Below are 18,931 nucleotides of genomic sequence, written 5' to 3'. Positions count from 1 at the left end.
CACCAACAAAAAAAAAAAAAAAAAAAAAAAAAAAAAAAAAAAAAAAAAAAAAAAAAAAAAACTTCATTCAAAAACCTGTACATCTGCCTGGCTGCCCACTATCAAACTGCATTTGTATGTAGATTTTCCCCCTCCTGTTCCGGTGGGTCTGGAGATGACAACAGCGACACGACAAGAAGTCCTTGGCCTCTACCGAAGCGTTTTCAGGCTTGCACGGAAATGGCAGGCAGCATCAGGGCAGATGGAAGACACCATCAAAGAAAAACAGTACATACTAAATGAAGCCAGAACACTGTTCCAGAAAAACAAGAATGTAAGTAGGCCCCATCTGGAGATGGTAAGAGTAGAGACCCTTCTTGTAGTATTTGTTCATTTCTTTCCTACCTTAACTGAAGAAGACCCATCCAACTCTTGGAGCTGGGCAGGGTCCAGCCTATAGCTTGGGTGGGCTTGCCAGTTCAGCCGGTAAATGGCTTAGCATCCTCTGAAAACCCTGTGAGCCAGGTGACAGAAGTCATGCCAGTGAAAGCTGTTCCTCACATACCGATGGCCAGCCACTCCCAGGGGTGGTTTGCAGTAAAATGCTTTTTTCTCAATTTATAAACCAATCAAAGCCTTCTGATTATAAACCCATTTATAATATGGAAAAAGACATGGGCTCCTTCCGTAACTTAGCTATGAACTCTTTGTGGCCAACAGAGTGGTACCACAGAAAATAGGGCTTCTACTACCTACTTAACACAACCAAATACCCAGACACCAGCCAGCTGGTTAGGATTCATCCTGTCAAACCATCCAGCACTGGCCGCTATCCCCTTGGGAAAACTGCCTGGCACTAAGGATGGGAAGGTAACCGTAAGTACCTGGCTCCTCTTTGCCCACTTCTGCTTGATGCCTTCCAAACAATCTAGTCTTGCGGCCTTTCTCTCCTGTATCCTCTGTCTTTCTGGTTGTGTTTTCTCCACACCACCTCTTGCCAACGAAAGGGCAGCCTCTGTGCTGAAGCCACTTTTGAATTCCTGGACTTGGCTATTTCCTTTTCTTTCTTTTTTTCCTTGTCTTTCTCTTCTTTCTCTTCTTTCTTTCTTTCTTTCTTTCTTTCTTTCTTTCTTTCTTTCTTTCTTTCTTTCTTTCTTTCTTTCTTTCTTTCGTGTGTGTTTTGTTTTTGTTCTTTTGAAACAGGGTCTGATTAGCACTGGACGTCCTGGAACTCATTATGTAGCCGGGGCTGTCCTTAAACTCAAAGAGATTCCCCTCTGCCTTCTAGTGCTGGGATTAAAGGCTTGCGCCACCAGGCCTGGCCCAGGCTTCGTTTCTGACCACCCACCTAAAGGAGCTCACCTGGGCCTAGTGATCCACTTACAAGCCCTGCCTCCTACCTACCTCCCCTTACCTTTCCACCTGCTGCCCCTCTGAAACCCTTGGTTCTTAGTCCTCATTCAAGTATCCCACCAAGTGCCAAACACTAAATTAGACATTTGGGATATATAAAAATATTAATAATCAAAATAAGGTCCCTCAGAGAGATTTCGGTTAGATGAAAAGAGTGGAATTAAAATGAAGACAAACACCACCAAAGAAGCACTCATAATATAAAGCACTTTTTCTTCTAGGAAGACCTGAAGCTTCCATGCTTTATTGTTTTGTTTTTAGTGTTTTAATATATTTTTATTAAATCGTATATAGACTCTCTATGTAGCCACAACTACCCTGCGACTCAGGGAGATCCAATTAGTCTCTTCTCCTAGTGCTGTGATTAAAGGTGTGTGCACTGCCACACCCGACCTTTAAAATTTCCGTACGTGTACACAATGTATGTTGACAATATCCGCCCCTAACTTTTCCCAGATTGACCTTACCCACCCCAACTTCATGGCTTTTTTTTTTTTTTTTTTTTTTTTGTGCTGCCCAAGTACTTGCGGGTGTAGAGCTGACCTGCCTGGGTCACACTCTTAAAGAGAACTGACTCACTGTCTGGTAGAAACCTGCCAATAGCTCCTCAGCTAGGGGCAGGGCCTTGTGAGCACCCCTCCCATCTATGTTGGAATGTTGACTGGCTTGATCTGGTTTAGGTCTTACACAGGCAAGGACAGCTGCAGTGAGCTCAGGAGTGCCACAGGCCTGGCATATCCAGAAGTCACTGTTTTTAAACTCAAAATCCTCTTGCCTCTGTCTCTGAGTGTTGAAATTACAGGCATGTGCCACCTGCCTAGCTTCCACCAGGCCTTTTTCTCGGCGTCATGTACTAGAGTTGTTATGCTCAGATAGTGTCTTTGATAACTGAAGTTAGAGAGCACTCCATGTGTCTACCCTGGTGCTGGGAATACTGTGGCATGTACCCAGTAAACCTGTGCAGGCACAGCTGTCTGAAGAGTACTCAAGACTAGGTTTCATTTATTTCAAAATCATCCTTGAGCTTCAACCTGGACTGGCCCAGGATGGGACAGAGGGTGGTGTGTACATGTCACAACATCATGCAGTAGCCCGTGAGCGGCTGAACTTGAGGAACTCTAGCCCAAGCTCATTTGATGATAGCTGGAGTTCTAGAAGCCCAGCTGCTTTAGCCACAGCTTTGTCAGAGGGCTTTTCTCTCCACCTCCCCCCACCCCACTGCGCCCAGTTCCTCCTGTAGACATAAACAGTTTATAACAACCCTGGTTGCACTAAAAGTTTAATAATCCAAAGGTATCTTATTAATTGCTCTGAATCCCAGCAGACCAATGGCAACATAACTATCCATCCCAGTGTGGGCATAGCTGCTGAGGCCACAGAGGTCAGAGAGTTAAGCCTCTGCCCTAAGGGACTCAGCTAAGTTCTCTGTGCTGCTGTTCCTGGAACTCCAAGCACCCAGAGACAAGAACTCCCTTGGAATTTCCAAGCCACATGGGCGCAGACTTCACATTGGGTGTCATCTGAGGCTGATGCAATTCTGGCACTGCCTTGAAGCAATCTCACAAACATAGAAGATCTGTGTACTGATTTTTTTTTTTTTATATCTCCTGAATGAAAGTTTCTCTCTTTCCATGATTTGGCTTTCTGGGTTTTGTTTTTTGTGTCCACCCCCCCCACACACAAATAAACATCTTGCTCTTTTACTTGAAAGTACATTATCACAATTTGACTGATTTAAGATTATAAAACTCCCCTTTTCCCACTTAAATCATTCTCCGGTGTCTTACTCTTGCTGAAAAGCCAGGTTCCTTCAGAGTAGTGGTTCTCAACCTTCCCAATGCTGTGACCCTTTTCTTCATATTGTGCTGACCCCAACCATAAAATTATTTTGTTGTTACTTTATAATTTTGCTATTATTATTTATTATAAATATCTGATATGTGGTGCCCCCAAGAGGGTCACAACCTACAGATTGAGAACCACTACTTTAGAAAGTCAGTGTTGGGAGGGTGTAACTCTCTTGTTCGGTGTTGGTGTGGGTGTAAATTTGCAGATTGTTAGTGGGGTCATAAATTGGTGTCAACTATAGACAGTAACTTGGGAATATTGTGAGAATGAAACATGCATGAACCTATATAGTCTCTTTGTCTTAGCATTCTCGCTGTGAGAATTCATCTTAGATACATTGGTATGTGAGCAAAAAACTGCATAAAGATGTGTAGCGCAATTGTTTATGGTAGCAAAAGGCTGGAAGTAGCTGGGATGCCCATCACTAGCAAAGTGGTTAAATTATAATAAAGCCTTATGTTGGAGTTCTGATAGTCTTCGGGAAGAGTGGCTCTTGATGTCTGAATACCCAAAGAGCTCCAAGCTATGTTAATGAAAAAGCAAAATTTAGAGATTAAGATATCTGCATAAGAGAAACCTAGGGCCAGTGAGATAGCTCATTGGGTAAAGGTGTTGAGCACAGAGGCCTGACAAGTGAGTTCCATCCCTAGAACCCACCGAAAGGCAGGAGAAAACCAACTCCATAAGCACCATAGTATGTGCTCTATGGCACATGCACACCCCCACTATACACACAAAATAATAATATGAGAAATAATTTTAGAAGACTAATTCTCTGTATTTGGGTTTATATATTCATAGATTAACTTTAGAGGGGCACATAAGGAGGTTAACTGGAAGATAAGAATAGGAGAGAATTTTATTTACCAATATTGAGTTTCCTGGGTAGTGAATTGAAAAGTTTAAGAAAATCTGTACTATATTTTATATACTATTATGAAGATACTAAATGCCTCATTTACGTTTCCCTTAAATAGCTCACGGACCCGGACCTGATTAAGCAGTGTATAGATGAGTGCACAGCCAGGATTGAGATTGGACTGCATTACCAGATTCCGTATCCAAGGCCAGTAAGTATGGCTGCAGTGAACAGGTGCTGGACACTTACCCTTGTCAACCCAGTTATTTCTAAGAATGGATACCATGAGGGCTAATACTTGATGAGGAGCTGAGACCCACTGTAGGAAGCATGTTGGAAGTCAGTTATCCTTGTATCAAATCACTATGCCAGTGAACATCTGGTCTCTTCTTGTGCAGCTTCCCACTAGTCGGAAGGGAAAACCAGTGCATGTTTATAAAGCTTTACTTGGGCCTTTACTCATTTTTATGAAATACTTTTATTTTCCTTATTATAAAAGGTAAGCTTTTAAAATGTTAAAAAAGTAAACAATGCTGGGCAGTGGTAGCACTTGAGAGGCAGAGGCAGGTGGATCTCTGTGAGTTCAAGGCCAGCCTGGTCTATAAGAAGACCAGGACAGAAACCCTGTCTCGAAAAACCAAAAAGAATGTGCCATCATTGTACAAGTCAGGGTTCCTTGGAGAAATAGAACTAATAGGAAGGAGAGCAGAAGATGCATACGGATAGATGGGTGGGTGGATGGATGGATGGATGGATGGATGGATGGATGGATGGATGGATGGAAGAATAGGGTGAGAGGGTGGGTGGGCAGATGGTGAATAGAGATAGACAGACAGGCTTTACAAGTCTGGATATATAAAGACTGTTTCTTGTAAGGAATTGGCTCATACAGTTATGAAGGCTTAAGATCCAGGAGAACTCCAGTGGCACAAGTCAGTCTGAGCCTGAAAGCCTAAGAACCAAAGGGGCTGATGGTAGAAGTCTGTGGAGGAGGGGAAGATTGGGTGTCTCAGTGCTCAAAGAAGGTGAGCAAGAAGCAAAAGAAGTGAATTTATCCTTTGCCTTTTTACTTTTCAAGCCCTACTAGAACAGAGGATGCCCCTCCACATTGGAGAGGGCAGTGGGTTGAATCCAAGAATTCATATACTGATCTTATCTGGAAATACCCTCACACATATACCCAGAAATGATTCTTACTGGGGGTCAATCAGATTTACTTATAAAATTAGCTGTCACAGCCATAATGTAAGTAACTTTCTACCTCCATGGGCATTTGAGTTGGCACCAATGTCTATCATGCACTGTACAGCATAGTAGGCAAGCAGCTTTGTTCGTCTGTGTTTTTTTTTTTTTTTTTTTTTTGGATGCCCTTTTGCTGAATGGATCTGTAGTTCTTTTCTTCTGTCCAGGCACAATGGCATAGATGAGAATAAACTCTAAATTAGATTCTGGCTTCAGATCCAGGTCCATCACTTAATGTATAACCCTGAACAAGTCAGTATTTAATTTCTCTAAGCCTCCATTTTTTTCCAGCTATAAAAATTGTAATTCCTAGCCAGGAATTACAGGTGGTGCATATCTTTCATCCTAACATTCGAGAGGCAGAGGCAGGCAGATATCTGGGAGTGCAAGGCCAGCCTGGTCTACAGAGCAAGTTCCAGGACAGCCAGGCAGCCAGGGCTAACCCCTGTCTCAAAAAAAAATTATAATTCCTTAAGAAATTATCATAAGGATAGATCAATGGATGCAGAAATATAAACATTGAGTCTGTGGTAGATTTAGCACTTAGAAACAGTAAATCATCGATGAATATAAGCTGCACTAATAATTATGATTCTTCATGTCATTATTCTCACTCAGATTCATCTGCCTCCAATGGGACTCACCCCACTACGAGGCCGGAGACTACAAACCCAAGAGAAACTGAGAAAACTTTCCAAACCAGTGTATCTGCAGTCTCACGACGAAATTTCCTAATGGAAACGACAATTGGCTTTTGAGAATGGTGAGGGGACTTGGTTTTGAATGTAAATCAGGCAACATGCCCTTCTTGATTGGAAGCAAAACCAACACTTCCTTTAGACCTCCAGAGTTGGTCCTCACCCATGACATGTGAGCATCCCTAGGATATTTGGTGGCCTTGCTGCTGCCTAAGCCAATGACATTGCCTCTAGAGGTCATGGACCTTATGTCTTCACCAAAGTCATCCTTGGGAACAAGTCTAAGGCTTGTGGAGGAAGGCTGAAGGCAGGTGCTGGGACCGCCATTCAACACACATCAACTGATCAAAAGGGGTCAACTCGTTGCTGCAGATTCACACGGCTACCAAACTCTGTTGCTCCCAAAATACTTAGAGGTTTATCCACAAGTTATTCGTATGCTTAAAAGTGATTTCTGTATAGGCATCTTGTGGTCACCTGATTCTTGTAATTTCCATATATACCCCATTAGAAAGGACAGCTTTGGATTGATCATACTTTGTTTTGTTTTGGGTTTTTTTTTTTTTTTTGTAGGGGGGGTGTTTGAGACAGGGTTTTTCAATGTAACACTTGCTGGGCTAGAATTCTCTATGTAGACCAGACTGGTGATGAACTTGTGTTGTTCCTCCTGCTTCAGCTTCTCGAGTGCTGGAATTACATGATCATGTGGTTTTTTTAATGGAAATATGGTGTGGCACCCTTCTCCCTGTTGATATTGGAACTACCTGCCTTAGTTCTGTTTACCCTGTCTTAAGTGGGATCACTTAAAATGCACTGAGGATCTAAAAGCTTCCTTGATATTTATCCTGCATTTCTTCTATTCTACTTTAACCTAATTTAAAAGCACAAGGTCCAGCTGACTTCCAGGTTATATCCAGACAGAAATGGGACAGAGAGCATGTGTGGAGTCGGGTGGGAGTTCACAGCACGCTGTTTGCACACCAGCAGAGAGTGGACCTCACTAATAAAGATAAATGTCTACTTATTTGGCCTCTTTGTGTTGTTTTCTGTAATGGGCTTGTGACCCTTAGAAACAGCAGAAGGGCTGTGCCTCGTGTGAGGAGAAGCATCCTTCTTGTGTTCAAGGAACGTACTTCAGGGATTAGCAATAGAAGGGAGAACAAATTGTATACTGTGTCCGTCAGTGAAGTAATAAATAGTATGTGCACATTCAACACAAATACAGTGATAGGCCTTGGCGAGGGAAGAAATGTCAGTGTGTCAGCGGGCATATTGGCTGTTCTGAGGACATAGCCCAGACTAGCTTGAACTGGAAGAAAGCTATCTGCCATCTCTTTGCTTCCACTTCTTCCAGCAAGTCTCAGTGTAAAAGCATTGCGCCGATGGAGAATGACTTAATGTTGAAGTATCTCCCATGAAGAAGGGGTATATAAACTCAAGCAATTCAACTTCATGTGGTAATCAGCCAGTGGGACATCAGAAGAAACTGGGTGTGCTGAACCAAGTGAGACCCAGCTTGCCCGTCTCCATCATGTGCCCTTTCCAAGTGACTCAAGGAGACAAAGTGATTTTGACTATGTGCATTTTTGCCTTACTCTACTGACCATTAGGAATTATCCTTCCCACCAACCTTTTTCTCAGTGGAAGACTGCTTAATTGCTATGCCAACCTTTGAGAACCTTTTACATGACAGGAAGGTTTAATGTGATTTTTTTTATATCTAGCTTCTTTTACAAAGTTGTGTATACAATTACATAAAACATCAGTTTTTCTCTAATCTACATAGGAAGTAGAAAAAGACAAGATCTCCTGAGTAAAGTGGGATCATGGGAAAGGGTAGAAGGGGAGGGGGAAGGAAGGGAGGGGCCCAGAGAAAAATGTACAGCTCAATAAAAACAACAACAAAGGGCTCAGACTCATCTGATGCACCTTGAAAAAAAAATCAATTTGCTGTCAAACTATATAACATGTTTGGATGGATGGATGGATGGATGGATGGATGGATGGATGGATGGATGGAATATGAGGTAGGTTCATTTTGTGGCCCAGGCTGCCCTTGACTGAACTCAAGGTTTTCATGCCTGTCTTAAATGCTAGGATTACAGGTGTGCACTACCATGCCCAGCTTATATGTCTTCCTCTCAATATCATTTCCCCCACTTTCTCTCCAAGTTCATTAACTTCTTGTATTCTGTCTCCAAAAGCCAGAAACTACCTCCCTATGTCCCCGCCTTCAATGAAATTCTTTCCTGTCACTAAGAGAACTGAATGTAACTGCTCAGTAGCTAAAAAATCCTAAGGTCAAGGACTAGCCTGGCGATCAGGTCTGAGGGCCATTCTTGATGTCAGTTTGACCACATCTGGAATGAACGACACCCAAGCATCTGGGTACCCGTGAGGCAGTTTTCTTTTTCATTTATTTATTTAAGACAGGGTTTATGTCACCCTGGCTGTCCTAGAACTCACTCTGTAAAGCAGGCCAGCCTGGAACTCAGATCTGCCTGGCTCTATGTCCCAAGTGCTAGGATTAAAGGCATGGACCACCATACCTAGCTGAGGGATTTTTCTTAATTAAATAATTTGAAGTGGAAAGATGTTCCTTTTGAGGTGGGAAGATCCACCTTTTATCTGGGCCATACCCTCTTGTAGCAGCGTATGTAGAAGGACAGGGGAGAAGGAAGCTTTTACTCTTTGCCTGCTTGCCCTCACTCTTGATTTGCTGGCTTTAGAGCCTACGTCTTTGGGATTCTAGCATACACTGAAGACCATCTGAGACAGCCATCCAACCTCATGGACTCTCAGACTTTCCATTCGTAGACAGTCATTGTTGGGCTAGCCGACCCACAGCCTGTAAGCCGCTCTAATAAATACACACAGATATGTATAGATATGGATTTATTGTATATATATAGAGAGATTAATTCATTCTATCAGTGTTGTTCCTCTAGAGATCCCTAACTAATACACTAGGTTTGCCTGATGTCATCTGCTAGCTATTTATAAGCAGAGCTTACTGCTTCTCGATGAGTTGAATTCTGACCATCTTTGCCCAAGACTCTAGCTTCTAAAATCACCATGATTTCTGAAGGACATTGTCCCTTTCCCAGGAAGAAACATCATTACCACATTGACCCCAACTGAAAGTGACCTCAAATTTAGGGCAATCTTTGTTTTCAAAGTAGAGGAAATATTTTACATTTCAAAAATATCATCCATCATGCAAAAACATTCTGCCCCTTGACCCTTGAGGAATGAGACAGCCCTTGCCTCTCTCGGCTTTTCGGTGCGGAATGAAGTTGGAGTTGGAGAACTATAATTAAGATTCATTGGTTCTCTTAGCAGTCCCTTGTGCCAGCTCTTCTGCAGCCTGCAGTATGGCTGAGCTACCCTCCCAAGAGTTATGGGTTTGGGTCCTAACCATCTTACTGTCTCACTTGACTGACTGTATTATATTTGGAATGATACAGTCCTAGCTATCAGTTCATTCTGATTTATCTACATATTGGCAAGGATTATATTTCTTTCCTTAAAAATCCCTTTAGTGACCTACTTTGAGTAGGAGTGTACTTTCTCACTGTCTCTATTACGATACACATACTCTTTCTGGGCACTTGGCTGGCTTGCTCAACTCAGAATTTGCTTGACACCATGAAGAAATTTAAACTAGAGTCTTCTGGAATACCTTTATTTCATTCTCGGAGGCTTGCCACATTCGGGAAAAGTCACAGGGCCTGAATCAAGGCATTTGTTTCTAGCAAAGAGGTAGGAAAGCCACACCATATAACCCACATCTGCTCCACTCTGCACACCTTAAATAAAGCCACTTAGAGCCTAAAGCTACACGAGAGAGTCAGGGAAGAATATCAGGAATCTGATGTTTTTGTCTCTTTCTGGAGGGAATCTAGGGATGGAAATTCCTTGGACACAGTCATGAGGCTGGAACTAGTCTCTTCCAACTCATTGGCGCGGAGGCAGCATGTGGCAGTGAAACAGACATGGATTCCAGAGCCAGGGAACCCCCACCTGGCTGTGCAGTGCAGAAAAGCTGTGTTATTCTTAGGCAGGCTCTTTCCTCTTCCCTGAGCAACCAGGTGGTGGGGACAATTATTCCCAGCGCACAGGAGTGAGCAAGTTAGTCAAAGGCGTGGGCACAAAACCTGCACACGATAGGCGAACAACAAATAGGCTATTCTCACCTCTCCAGGATGAAGTTAGCCCATCCATGTGACTGATAGAAAAGCGGCTGAAGCTTAGCCAGGAACTGTAGTTCCGTGCCGGTGCTCACCTAGAGTGACTGAGGCCATGGGCTCAATCCTTGGCACCAAGCAGTAGCTGAACTTCTACCACGGACTGACTGGAACCAAATTAGCACCAGTAAAGTAGAAGTGATGATAATCCTTACCACCTAAGGTTGTTGTAGGCGGTGTGGTTAAAATACAGCAAGTGAAGCCTGGAGTGGCCCAGTGGTTAAGAGCGCTTGTTGCTCCTGCAGAGGATCTGGGTTCCTTCTCAGCACCTCACAGAGCAGCTCTTAACTGTCTGCCACTCCATTTCCAGAGACCTAATGCCTTCTTCTGACCTCCTTGGGCACTTGAACTCACATGTGCATACCCACATTCAGACATGTCCGCACAAAATAGTCTTAACAAAATATACCAAAAGCCTTGAAAAAAATGTTCAAGCCTTCCAAATCGCTGATGGGGCCTTGATGGCTGTGCAAGTGACTGAAAGTGTGACAGTCACAGCCAAACCCAAGGGAAATAATAATAATAATAACTCTAAGCAAGCTTAAGTCAAATGACCAAAAGTTTAGGTGGAGAATCACACTACCTGTGTGATTTGGAGGAATTACCCATCTTCTGGTTTCTGCAGCCATAAAAAGGTAACGATAATAATGATAATAACCTGCTTTATAGGGCTGCTATGAAATTTCCGGCTCCATTGATGTAATTATTGCATCGTCATCACCTTCGTACTATACGACTCAAGAAAGAAAGGCTATATTGTAATGGAGAATAAAATGCCGTTTACTCTCAATATTAAGACCCCCTGCTGTCAGTTATCCAGCTGGCACAGTGAGGCCACGCCTCGGTTTATCCAGTGTTTCTGGGGCATGTCTGTCGGAAGTTCAATGGACAGGACGTAGTTAGTAGAGTGGCCGGTGGTCGAGAGGGTCCCTCTCCGGGCACTTGTCTTATACACTGGACACACATAAATGTCCTGATGCAGGAACGAGGCACTATCCCCGGGCTTCAGCCAAATGATGGGCAAGGGGTCATAGAGGATTTTGGGGAGAGATTCTCCAATCTGCATCGTTTTCCTGTCCCAACGGGCACCTTCGAGGAAAAGCCCTTTGATGTAGGCCCCGTCTTCTGGGCTACTCTCCATAGCTGTTTCTTGGGTGGTTACCTGAAAGAACGGCAAGCTGTGAGTCTCACAACCACCTACTAGTCTCCTTACACGTGGTAATAATAAGAACCGCCTAGCTGCCAGGTCCAGCTCTACCAAGAACTAGGGCGTCTGTGATGAATCTTATCAGCTGTGAGCCAAGTCTGGTTCCTAGGCAGCTTCCTGCTGTTCTATATGGTGGGCACAGGGAAAGTTAGGAGTCAGGAGGCCACTCCTGTTTACTTCGTGACCTTACCCAATTGCTTCTCCCTTTTGGAACCTAAATATAGAAAATGCATGGTTAGACTCTGAATCAGGGGCAAGTTGATAAAACAGTTCTGGAGTGAAAGGTGAAGTGGAGGAATAAATTTTTGATGTACTTTTTAAAAAACTAATTTCTGTGGTTTAAAGCCTTGCCCCGACTGAGAACCAGCTCCTAGAATAGCTGAATATGCAAAGGGCTGGCTCTGAGGAGTCAGTGTGCTGGGTAGTTATATGTCAGCCTTGCCTCAGAGGGGTTGCTACATTGGGCTGGCCTGTGAGCATGTCTGTGAGGGACTCTATTGTCTTCATAGCGGTGGGAAGGCCACTGAACGCATGCAGCACCGTCTCATGCGCTGGGTCCTGGACTGTAGAGAAAGCTTCAAACTCAGAGGTCCTCCTGCCTCTGCCTCCCAAGTGTGGGGATTAGTTTGAGGTCAGCCTGGTCTACAGAGTGAGTTTCAGGACAGCCAGGGATACTCAGAGAAACCCTGTTTGGGGGCAGGGGGAAGAGCAGTGGAGGATCTGAGTACTAGCAAGCAGGCCAGGATCCGCGTGTTTCTCTCTGCCCTTGACTGTGGGTGCGCTGCTATCAGAGGTGCTTAACCTGTGGGTTTCCACCCCTTTGGAGGGCCAAACATCCCTTTCACAGGGGTCACCCAAGACCATCAGAAAACACAGATATTTACATTATGATTCATAACTAGCAAAATTGTGGTCTAAGGTAGCAACAACAAAAATAATTCTATGGTTGGGGGTCACCATAATGTGAGGAACTGTGTTAGAGCATCGCAGCATTAGGAGGCTTGAGAGCCACTGTCTTTAAGTTCCTGCCTTGACTTCCTCCAGTAACGCACTAGAACTTGGAACTGTGAGCCAATCAACCCTTCCTCCACAAAGCCTGCCTTGCTTGGGGTGTTTTGTCACAGGACAGCAGTGACAGAGGTGATTCCTTGGAGTCCTCCCTATAGAGCAGAAAGTGGTCTAAGGACAGTAGGAACTGATGGAGATCATAATGGACCAGAGGATCGCAAGCTCCATCTGTCATCATTCTCAATCTAACTGTAATGGTTTTTGTTGTGAACGGAATGGTTTTTCCATTTCTAGGGCCTATCTAAGGACACTAGCATTCTTCCAAGTGAGGATGCTGAACTGGCGGGGGAGACTCATTTTCTTGACATGATGGTGACAGAATTTTCCTTTGGAAAAAGGAGGTTTTTTTTTTTTTTTAAAAAATATGTATTTCTTATTGTGAAGTGTGTGTGTGTGTGTGTGTGTGTGTGTGTGTGTGTGTATCAAAGGCCAACTCTGCAGAATTGGTTCTCTCCTCTCACATCCGTTTGGTCTCCAGGAATCAAGCTCAGGCTACCAGGCTTGCATCTCACTGTCACCAAATTCCTTTCTCTTTGCACAGGGACAGAGGCTTGGGAGTGCTGTAACCGTGTCAAAAATAGCTTCTGGAGCCAGCGTAAGCCATGCTAAACTCTTTACTTGTCCCACTTCCGAAGCATTTGTCCCTCCACACAAACACGTATTTGCAGGAAGACGGAAGCATTATCTTAGGCTGATCCCCTGAGCTGTCCCGGTTCGCAAGATCCCTACCTCAAATTCAAATCCGATGTGGTCAATGGGGATGGTGTATTTCCTGGCATAATTCTGAGAAACTCCCGTCAAAAAGGACTGTGTAAAGTAGAATCCAGAGATCCAAAAGACCACAGGGGGGCCTTTAAGGATCCATTCCTATAGAACCATAGAAATCAAAACTGAGAATCTACAATGCATCAATAATAGGTTAAAACAAGGTAAGCATGGGATGAGAGAGATGACTCAGAGATTAAGAGCGCTTTGCATTGGACCAGAGTTTAGTTTCCAACACCCATGTCAGGCAACTCACAGCCATCTCTTGGGATCCAGTTCCATCTTCCAGCACCTGTATACACATACACATGTGCATAACAGACAAACAGCACATACATGTGCATAACAGACACACACACGCACAAGTATTAAATCTGTTTTCCCTTTTCTTTCTTCTTTCTTCTTTCTTTCTTTCTTTCTTTCTTTCTTTCTCTCTTTCTCTCTTTCTTTCTTTTTTTTTTCATCAAGACATTTCTCTGTGTAGTCCGGGCTATCCTAAACTCACTCTGTAGACCAGACTGACCTTGAACTCAGAGACCCACCTGCCTCTACCTCCCAAATATGGGAATTAAAGGCATGTGCCCCACTTCCTGGCAAAATTTTATGTGTATGGGGGTTTTGACTGCATGTATATCTGTGTCCCACACATATATGACTGGTGCTTCAGGAGACCAGAGAAGGTGTCATATTCCCTGGTACTGGAGTAACTGACAGTGTGAGCCACTATGTGGGGGCTAAGAATCAAATGTGGGTCCCCTGGGAGAGCAACTGGCGTTCCAAACCCCTGAACCATCTTTTAAGAATACATCTTAAAAGAACTAAGAGGAGCATGGAAATGGGCCTCACAAAAAATATTCTTTTTCTATTTTTTTTTTTTGCAAAGAGTCCTCTTGATTTAATGTACACTTTCTCTCTTCTGAAATGAAGGTACAAACAATGTGTTTCTGCTCTAAACGTGGGTCCAAAGCTGATCCTGGGAATTCAAGCAGGGCAATCCATGTCGCCTCTGCACTGAGCAACAGCGGCCATCCCCACAGTGGCCATGCAGTGAAGCTGGTCTTCGACGTTTCTCAGGACAAACATCTAGACTTATCCACCCCCACCCCTGCCAGTCTGGTCTTTTTTGTTTGTTGGTTTTTCTTTATTTTTCCCTTAGATTGAATTTAGACCTCACAGATGCTAAGCAAGTGTTCTACCATAGAGCTATAGCCCAGCCCCAATGTGTAAAAAAATCCAATGTTTATGTATCAGTTCAAAAAAGTTCATGCTACTAGACAGTTATAATAAGTATATCCATTGGCCAGTTGTGCCCATAGGCCTCCAGCTTGTGACTTTTTTTCCTAGTTTTTACTCCTACCTTTATAGATAATACCTCCAAGGAAGGACTTGGAAAAGTCTCTGCCTCCCCACTGACCCAGCTCTGGAAAGGCTGGTCCCAAATACCCAACCCAGGATGCTATACAGTTGCCAACCCTCCTCCCCAACTGCTACCTCAGAATGTCATCTCCACCTGACTGAGCACCCCAGGTAGCCAATTCCCCAGACTCCCAGGTACCTGGAAGAAGGCCAGACGGGCCAATAGGTCAGCCACGTAGCCCCCCAGTGGCTTCAGTGATGGGTAGGACTTGGCTGCCCACATGGCTGGCACTTTCCCCACAAGCATACTATTGAAGACATCCTCCAGCTCTGAGGACATTAGGACTTGCCCTTTGATGGCACGGCCAAGATCAATAAGGCTTCTGCGAACCACTTTGGTCAGCCTGCAAGGATAAAGGAGCAGGCTGAGCCCAGCTTTGTAGGGGTCCCTTCTGCTCAAGTGCACCAAATGTGCTCCTTTTATCCTGCTCCCCTTTCAAAGGTCAACGATACAGAGGAAAATGCCATCATCCGTAACATTGCCACCTAAAAATAACTTCAATGTACGCCTTTCTTGTTTTCTTTAGAAACACAAATCATGTTTTTAATGAAGTCATTCTGTATTACCTTTTTGGAATCTGTCTTTGGTTCTTAGCGCATTGTGTCTTGCCTCAGCCTCTCAGGTGCTGGAATTGCAGGCAGGTAGCACTACAACATAGTTCTAAGTTGTCCTGTTGCTGTTTCGTGTGTATGTGATGCATGCCCATGAGTGCCAATGTGCACGCGTGTGTAGAAGCTAGAGGTTGACTCTGGGTGTCTTCCCCCATCCCTCTCCACCTGATAATTTTGAGCCAGGGTCTCTCACCTGGAGCTCATTGATTGCTTAGACTGCCTGGTCATTGAGCACAGGAAGTCCCTGCTCCCCTGTGCTGGGATTACAGCTGTCCATCACCAGGCCTAGCTTCTGTGGTGCTGGGAATCCAAACACAGCCCTGCCTGCTGGCATAGAAAGCACTGAGCTATCTCCCCAGCCCCAAATAATCCTTTTTGTTTGTTTGTTTGTTTGTTTTTTCATTTGCTTTTTTTTTTTTTCTCGAGAAAGGATTTTCTGTAACCACCCTGGCTGTCCTAGAATTTGTAGACCAAGCTGGCTAAATTGTCCTTTTCAATGACTGTACAGCATTTTATTTTATTCAACTATTTCTCTACCATTGACATATTATCCCTAAGCTGGGCATGGGGGCACACACCTTTAAGTCATGAACTCAAGGCCAGCCTGGTCTACATAGTGATTTCCAGGCAACCAGGGCTACAAAGTGAGATACTGAAGAGAGGGAAGGTGGAGAGGGGGGGGAGAGGGAGAGAAGGACAGGGAGGGAGGGAAGAAGGAAAGAAAGAAAAGACTATTCGTAGGTAGTTGTCATTTACAAACAACATTGCCAGAAAAATCCATTTAAATCTGCTTTTGTGCGAATTTCTAATTACTCTCTTAGTAATAGGCTTTTGATAAAAGAGTACCTATGGTTTAGGACTTTTAATCCACATTGCCAAAGTTGTCCTTTATACAAACTATGAGGCGTATACCTGAGAAAGGGCAACTAAAGGGCAGCTTGCGAGTGGGCAAGAACACCTGCCTTTTTCTGACCCCTCCATTCTGAGACCTGGCTCAGCCCAGAGGAGTTCAGTTGAGTGTAAAAAAGAAACAAAAAGCAAAAACCTGCCACTGTGACTAGCTTGTCGAATCTCAACCCAGCGGGCAAGAGTATGAGCAAACGCTGAGTTTCATAGCAGGAGGGAGTCACGATTCAGATCGGATGCACGAGCTGCCTAAGATGCAAGAGACGAACTATTGCATGAGGGACTGCACCGCCGTCTATAGTACACCTGAAAGACGCAATTACTGCTTTCCTATTGTCCTGTTCTTGCAACTGTAACCTCTGCTAGGCTCAAGGTTTTAGTACCTAAGGAATACTTGCCCCAGAAGACACAAGTCACAGACCCATGAATCAGAAACTACATTGTTGCCTAACCATTTTGGACTTCCCCTGCCACTGGGCTGAATGCACAGAAATGGGGAATATGGAAGGATGCTAGAATCCTACTGAAACTGGGGGTTTGCTGTAGCCCTTGTCCTCTGCTGTGGGAACAGCCACTGATAGGGCCAGTGAAGATCCTGGCAGTCATTAAAGAGTGGCCCCCGTGGTCACTGAAACACAAAAGGGAAGGCACTAGAGCTGGTGTCTAGATCAATGAGGACTTAGCTCATCTCGCTGAGTCTTCTCATCTGTAAAGTAGTGGTTGAAATGAATAATGTCATATCATACTCATTGTGAATGGTTCTAATGAGAGCTCTGAAGAGTATTTGGAGCCATACCTGACATTAGAGGCTCATTCAAAAGAGCTATGATGACTTCTTCCGCTATTAGCTATGCTTGGTATCGATTTGAACTTGATAGAGTCAAGGGAATGACGGAGAGAGGAGCGGGAGTGATTTAATACATGGTCAACAATGCTGGGGTCACTCTGTTTTACAGCTCTCTCCTTGGGTAGGACAAACAGCTGTCCCTGCACAGCAATACCCAACCAAGTGTCCTTCTTAGTTACTACTGCACAGGCTCCCACTTTCAAGAGTCAAGCAAGATCATTGGGCCCACCTGTTGAATCTGATGAGCTCCTGCCTTAGGACGGTATTCATAGACTCCTTATAGACCACGGGGTACATCTTCATGACCTCTTCCAGGTTAAAGTCGCTAGGAAGCTTGGACAGTATATCCTGCGCTAGCTCTTCAACCACTTCCTTTAAGTACAGACAAGAGAGAGAGAATGAGAAGTAATGCCAGCAGACAGGGTACTTTATTTAGGGACATTTGATGCAAGCATTGGCCCTTCCTAACCTAAGGGCAGCATAGACCGCTGACCCCTTCAAGGTCACCCCTAGTAAGAATCCCCCACAGCTCCCATAGTTGGGAACTCTTTCTCAATACCAGAGGCACTTGGGAAGGCAGTAGGTCAAGCTTTACTGTTGAGCAAGACAAGCCTGTGGCACTGGGGTTAGCCAAGTAGGGAAGGGAACAATATGACAGAGCCTCATAGCTTCCCCACCCAGTGGGGCTGGTTTGCTGAAAAGAGGTTCTTCCCCTACCCCTGTATTCGGACACCAACCAGGCTGGTGACCATTCCAATTACCCCTTAGAGTAAATGAACCCAGTTAGCGATGTCAAACCTGGCACGTGTTGGATGAGGCAGCTCAGAAGGAGAGGCAGGGGAGGGGGAGCAGGGAGGAGATTGAGAGATTCATAGAGTCAGACAAGAGACACAGTTAGTTCTGAGTCTGGTTCTCCCATTGATTTTATGAAGGACGTGAAGCCGGCTGGTCACTCCTCTCAAGGTTCCCTGGAGAGAAGGTTTTGTTTTGTTTTGTTTTGTCACTTATACTCGGAGTATGATAGTGCTGGCCAGTGTATGCACTGGGATTGCTAGAAGAACTGTGGTTGTCTCCAGAGCCCAGAATAAACAATCGTCAATTACATGGTGGGAAAATTACTCTTTTCAAGTTTTGATGTCTTTCTCTTTCCATTCCTTTCGAACAGAAGGTCTCAGATGGGTGCTAATTTGATAGTTCTCTAACCCTCACGGATCCCTCCCTCCCTTTAGTCAGAAGCCACCAAGGCCTCGGCTCTAGGACTTCAGCTAGCAATATCACTCACGAAGAACCTACAACATAGTCTGTCTTCTTCTCTTCCTTCCTTTCTTCTGTCCCAATCACAACTTAATGGAAATTATATTAGGTCTCCACTTATGGTTTGACTTGCAGTTGTTAAAATAAATATTTCTAAGCAAAAGTACATTTAGTAATAGGGGGTATATGACATAGAAAAATTTGTGAACTTTTTTTTTTTAACAGAAATAACCAGAATTTTGGAAACTCCTTTTGTGTTCTGTATTTGAGTACCTGGCAGTAGGCCGAAGTGCCTTACCCCAGAGATCTATGCCAAGGCCTCTGTGTTGCTGCCTTTCTGCTCACCACCCACAGTCTCAAAGGCCTGCTAGATGGAAGCCTAGTTACCTGAGGGGACTTTCCACTCCCTCCCGACTGTCTTGGCAGGGTCAACAGCACTCCTTGGAAGAGTTGGTTGGTTTCCTGGTTGTCCTTGGTGATGTCAGCATTCTCATGGAGCCCGAAGACTTCCGGGTGTGCTGTGATGGGGAGGGTCCTGAGGTACTCAATGTAGGACTGGAAAGGAAATCT

The 18,931-nt window shown here is 44.4% G+C and overlaps 2 protein-coding genes across 5 annotated transcripts in view; one reads left to right on the top strand and one right to left on the bottom strand.

Annotated features, from left to right (window-relative positions):
* Positions 1-7,063, top strand: part of Lyrm1 (LYR motif containing 1) — a 21,589-nt gene extending 14,526 nt beyond the window's left edge. For all 4 annotated transcript variants that reach the window (XM_050143314.1, XM_050143312.1, XM_050143311.1 and 1 more), the window contains exons 2-4: positions 123-313; positions 4,218-4,310; positions 5,960-7,063. In XM_050143314.1, the coding sequence (XP_049999271.1) occupies positions 155-313; positions 4,218-4,310; positions 5,960-6,076 (369 nt within the window). In that variant the 5' untranslated portion in view covers positions 123-154 and the 3' untranslated portion in view covers positions 6,077-7,063. The remainder of the gene's footprint in view (positions 1-122; positions 314-4,217; positions 4,311-5,959) is intronic.
* Positions 7,064-8,917: 1,854 nt separating this feature from the next.
* Positions 8,918-18,931, bottom strand: part of Dnah3 (dynein axonemal heavy chain 3) — a 171,033-nt gene continuing 161,019 nt past the window's right edge. Inside the window, exons 58-62 of the mRNA XM_050143254.1 lie at positions 18,749-18,916; positions 17,337-17,479; positions 14,882-15,086; positions 13,291-13,428; positions 8,918-11,448 (exon numbers count right to left, since the gene is read on the bottom strand). Coding sequence (XP_049999211.1) covers positions 11,095-11,448; positions 13,291-13,428; positions 14,882-15,086; positions 17,337-17,479; positions 18,749-18,916 — 1,008 coding nt within the window. The 3' untranslated portion in view covers positions 8,918-11,094. The remainder of the gene's footprint in view (positions 11,449-13,290; positions 13,429-14,881; positions 15,087-17,336; positions 17,480-18,748; positions 18,917-18,931) is intronic.

Source organism: Alexandromys fortis, unplaced genomic scaffold, assembly GCF_014885135.2.
Source record: "Alexandromys fortis isolate MF-2015 unplaced genomic scaffold, M_Fortis_MF-2015_v1.1 scaffold_45, whole genome shotgun sequence".
In the NCBI taxonomy this organism is placed as follows: domain Eukaryota; kingdom Metazoa; phylum Chordata; class Mammalia; order Rodentia; family Cricetidae; genus Alexandromys; species Alexandromys fortis.
Note: the sequence above shows the minus strand (reverse complement) of the source record. Positions and strands in the feature narration are given on the sequence as shown.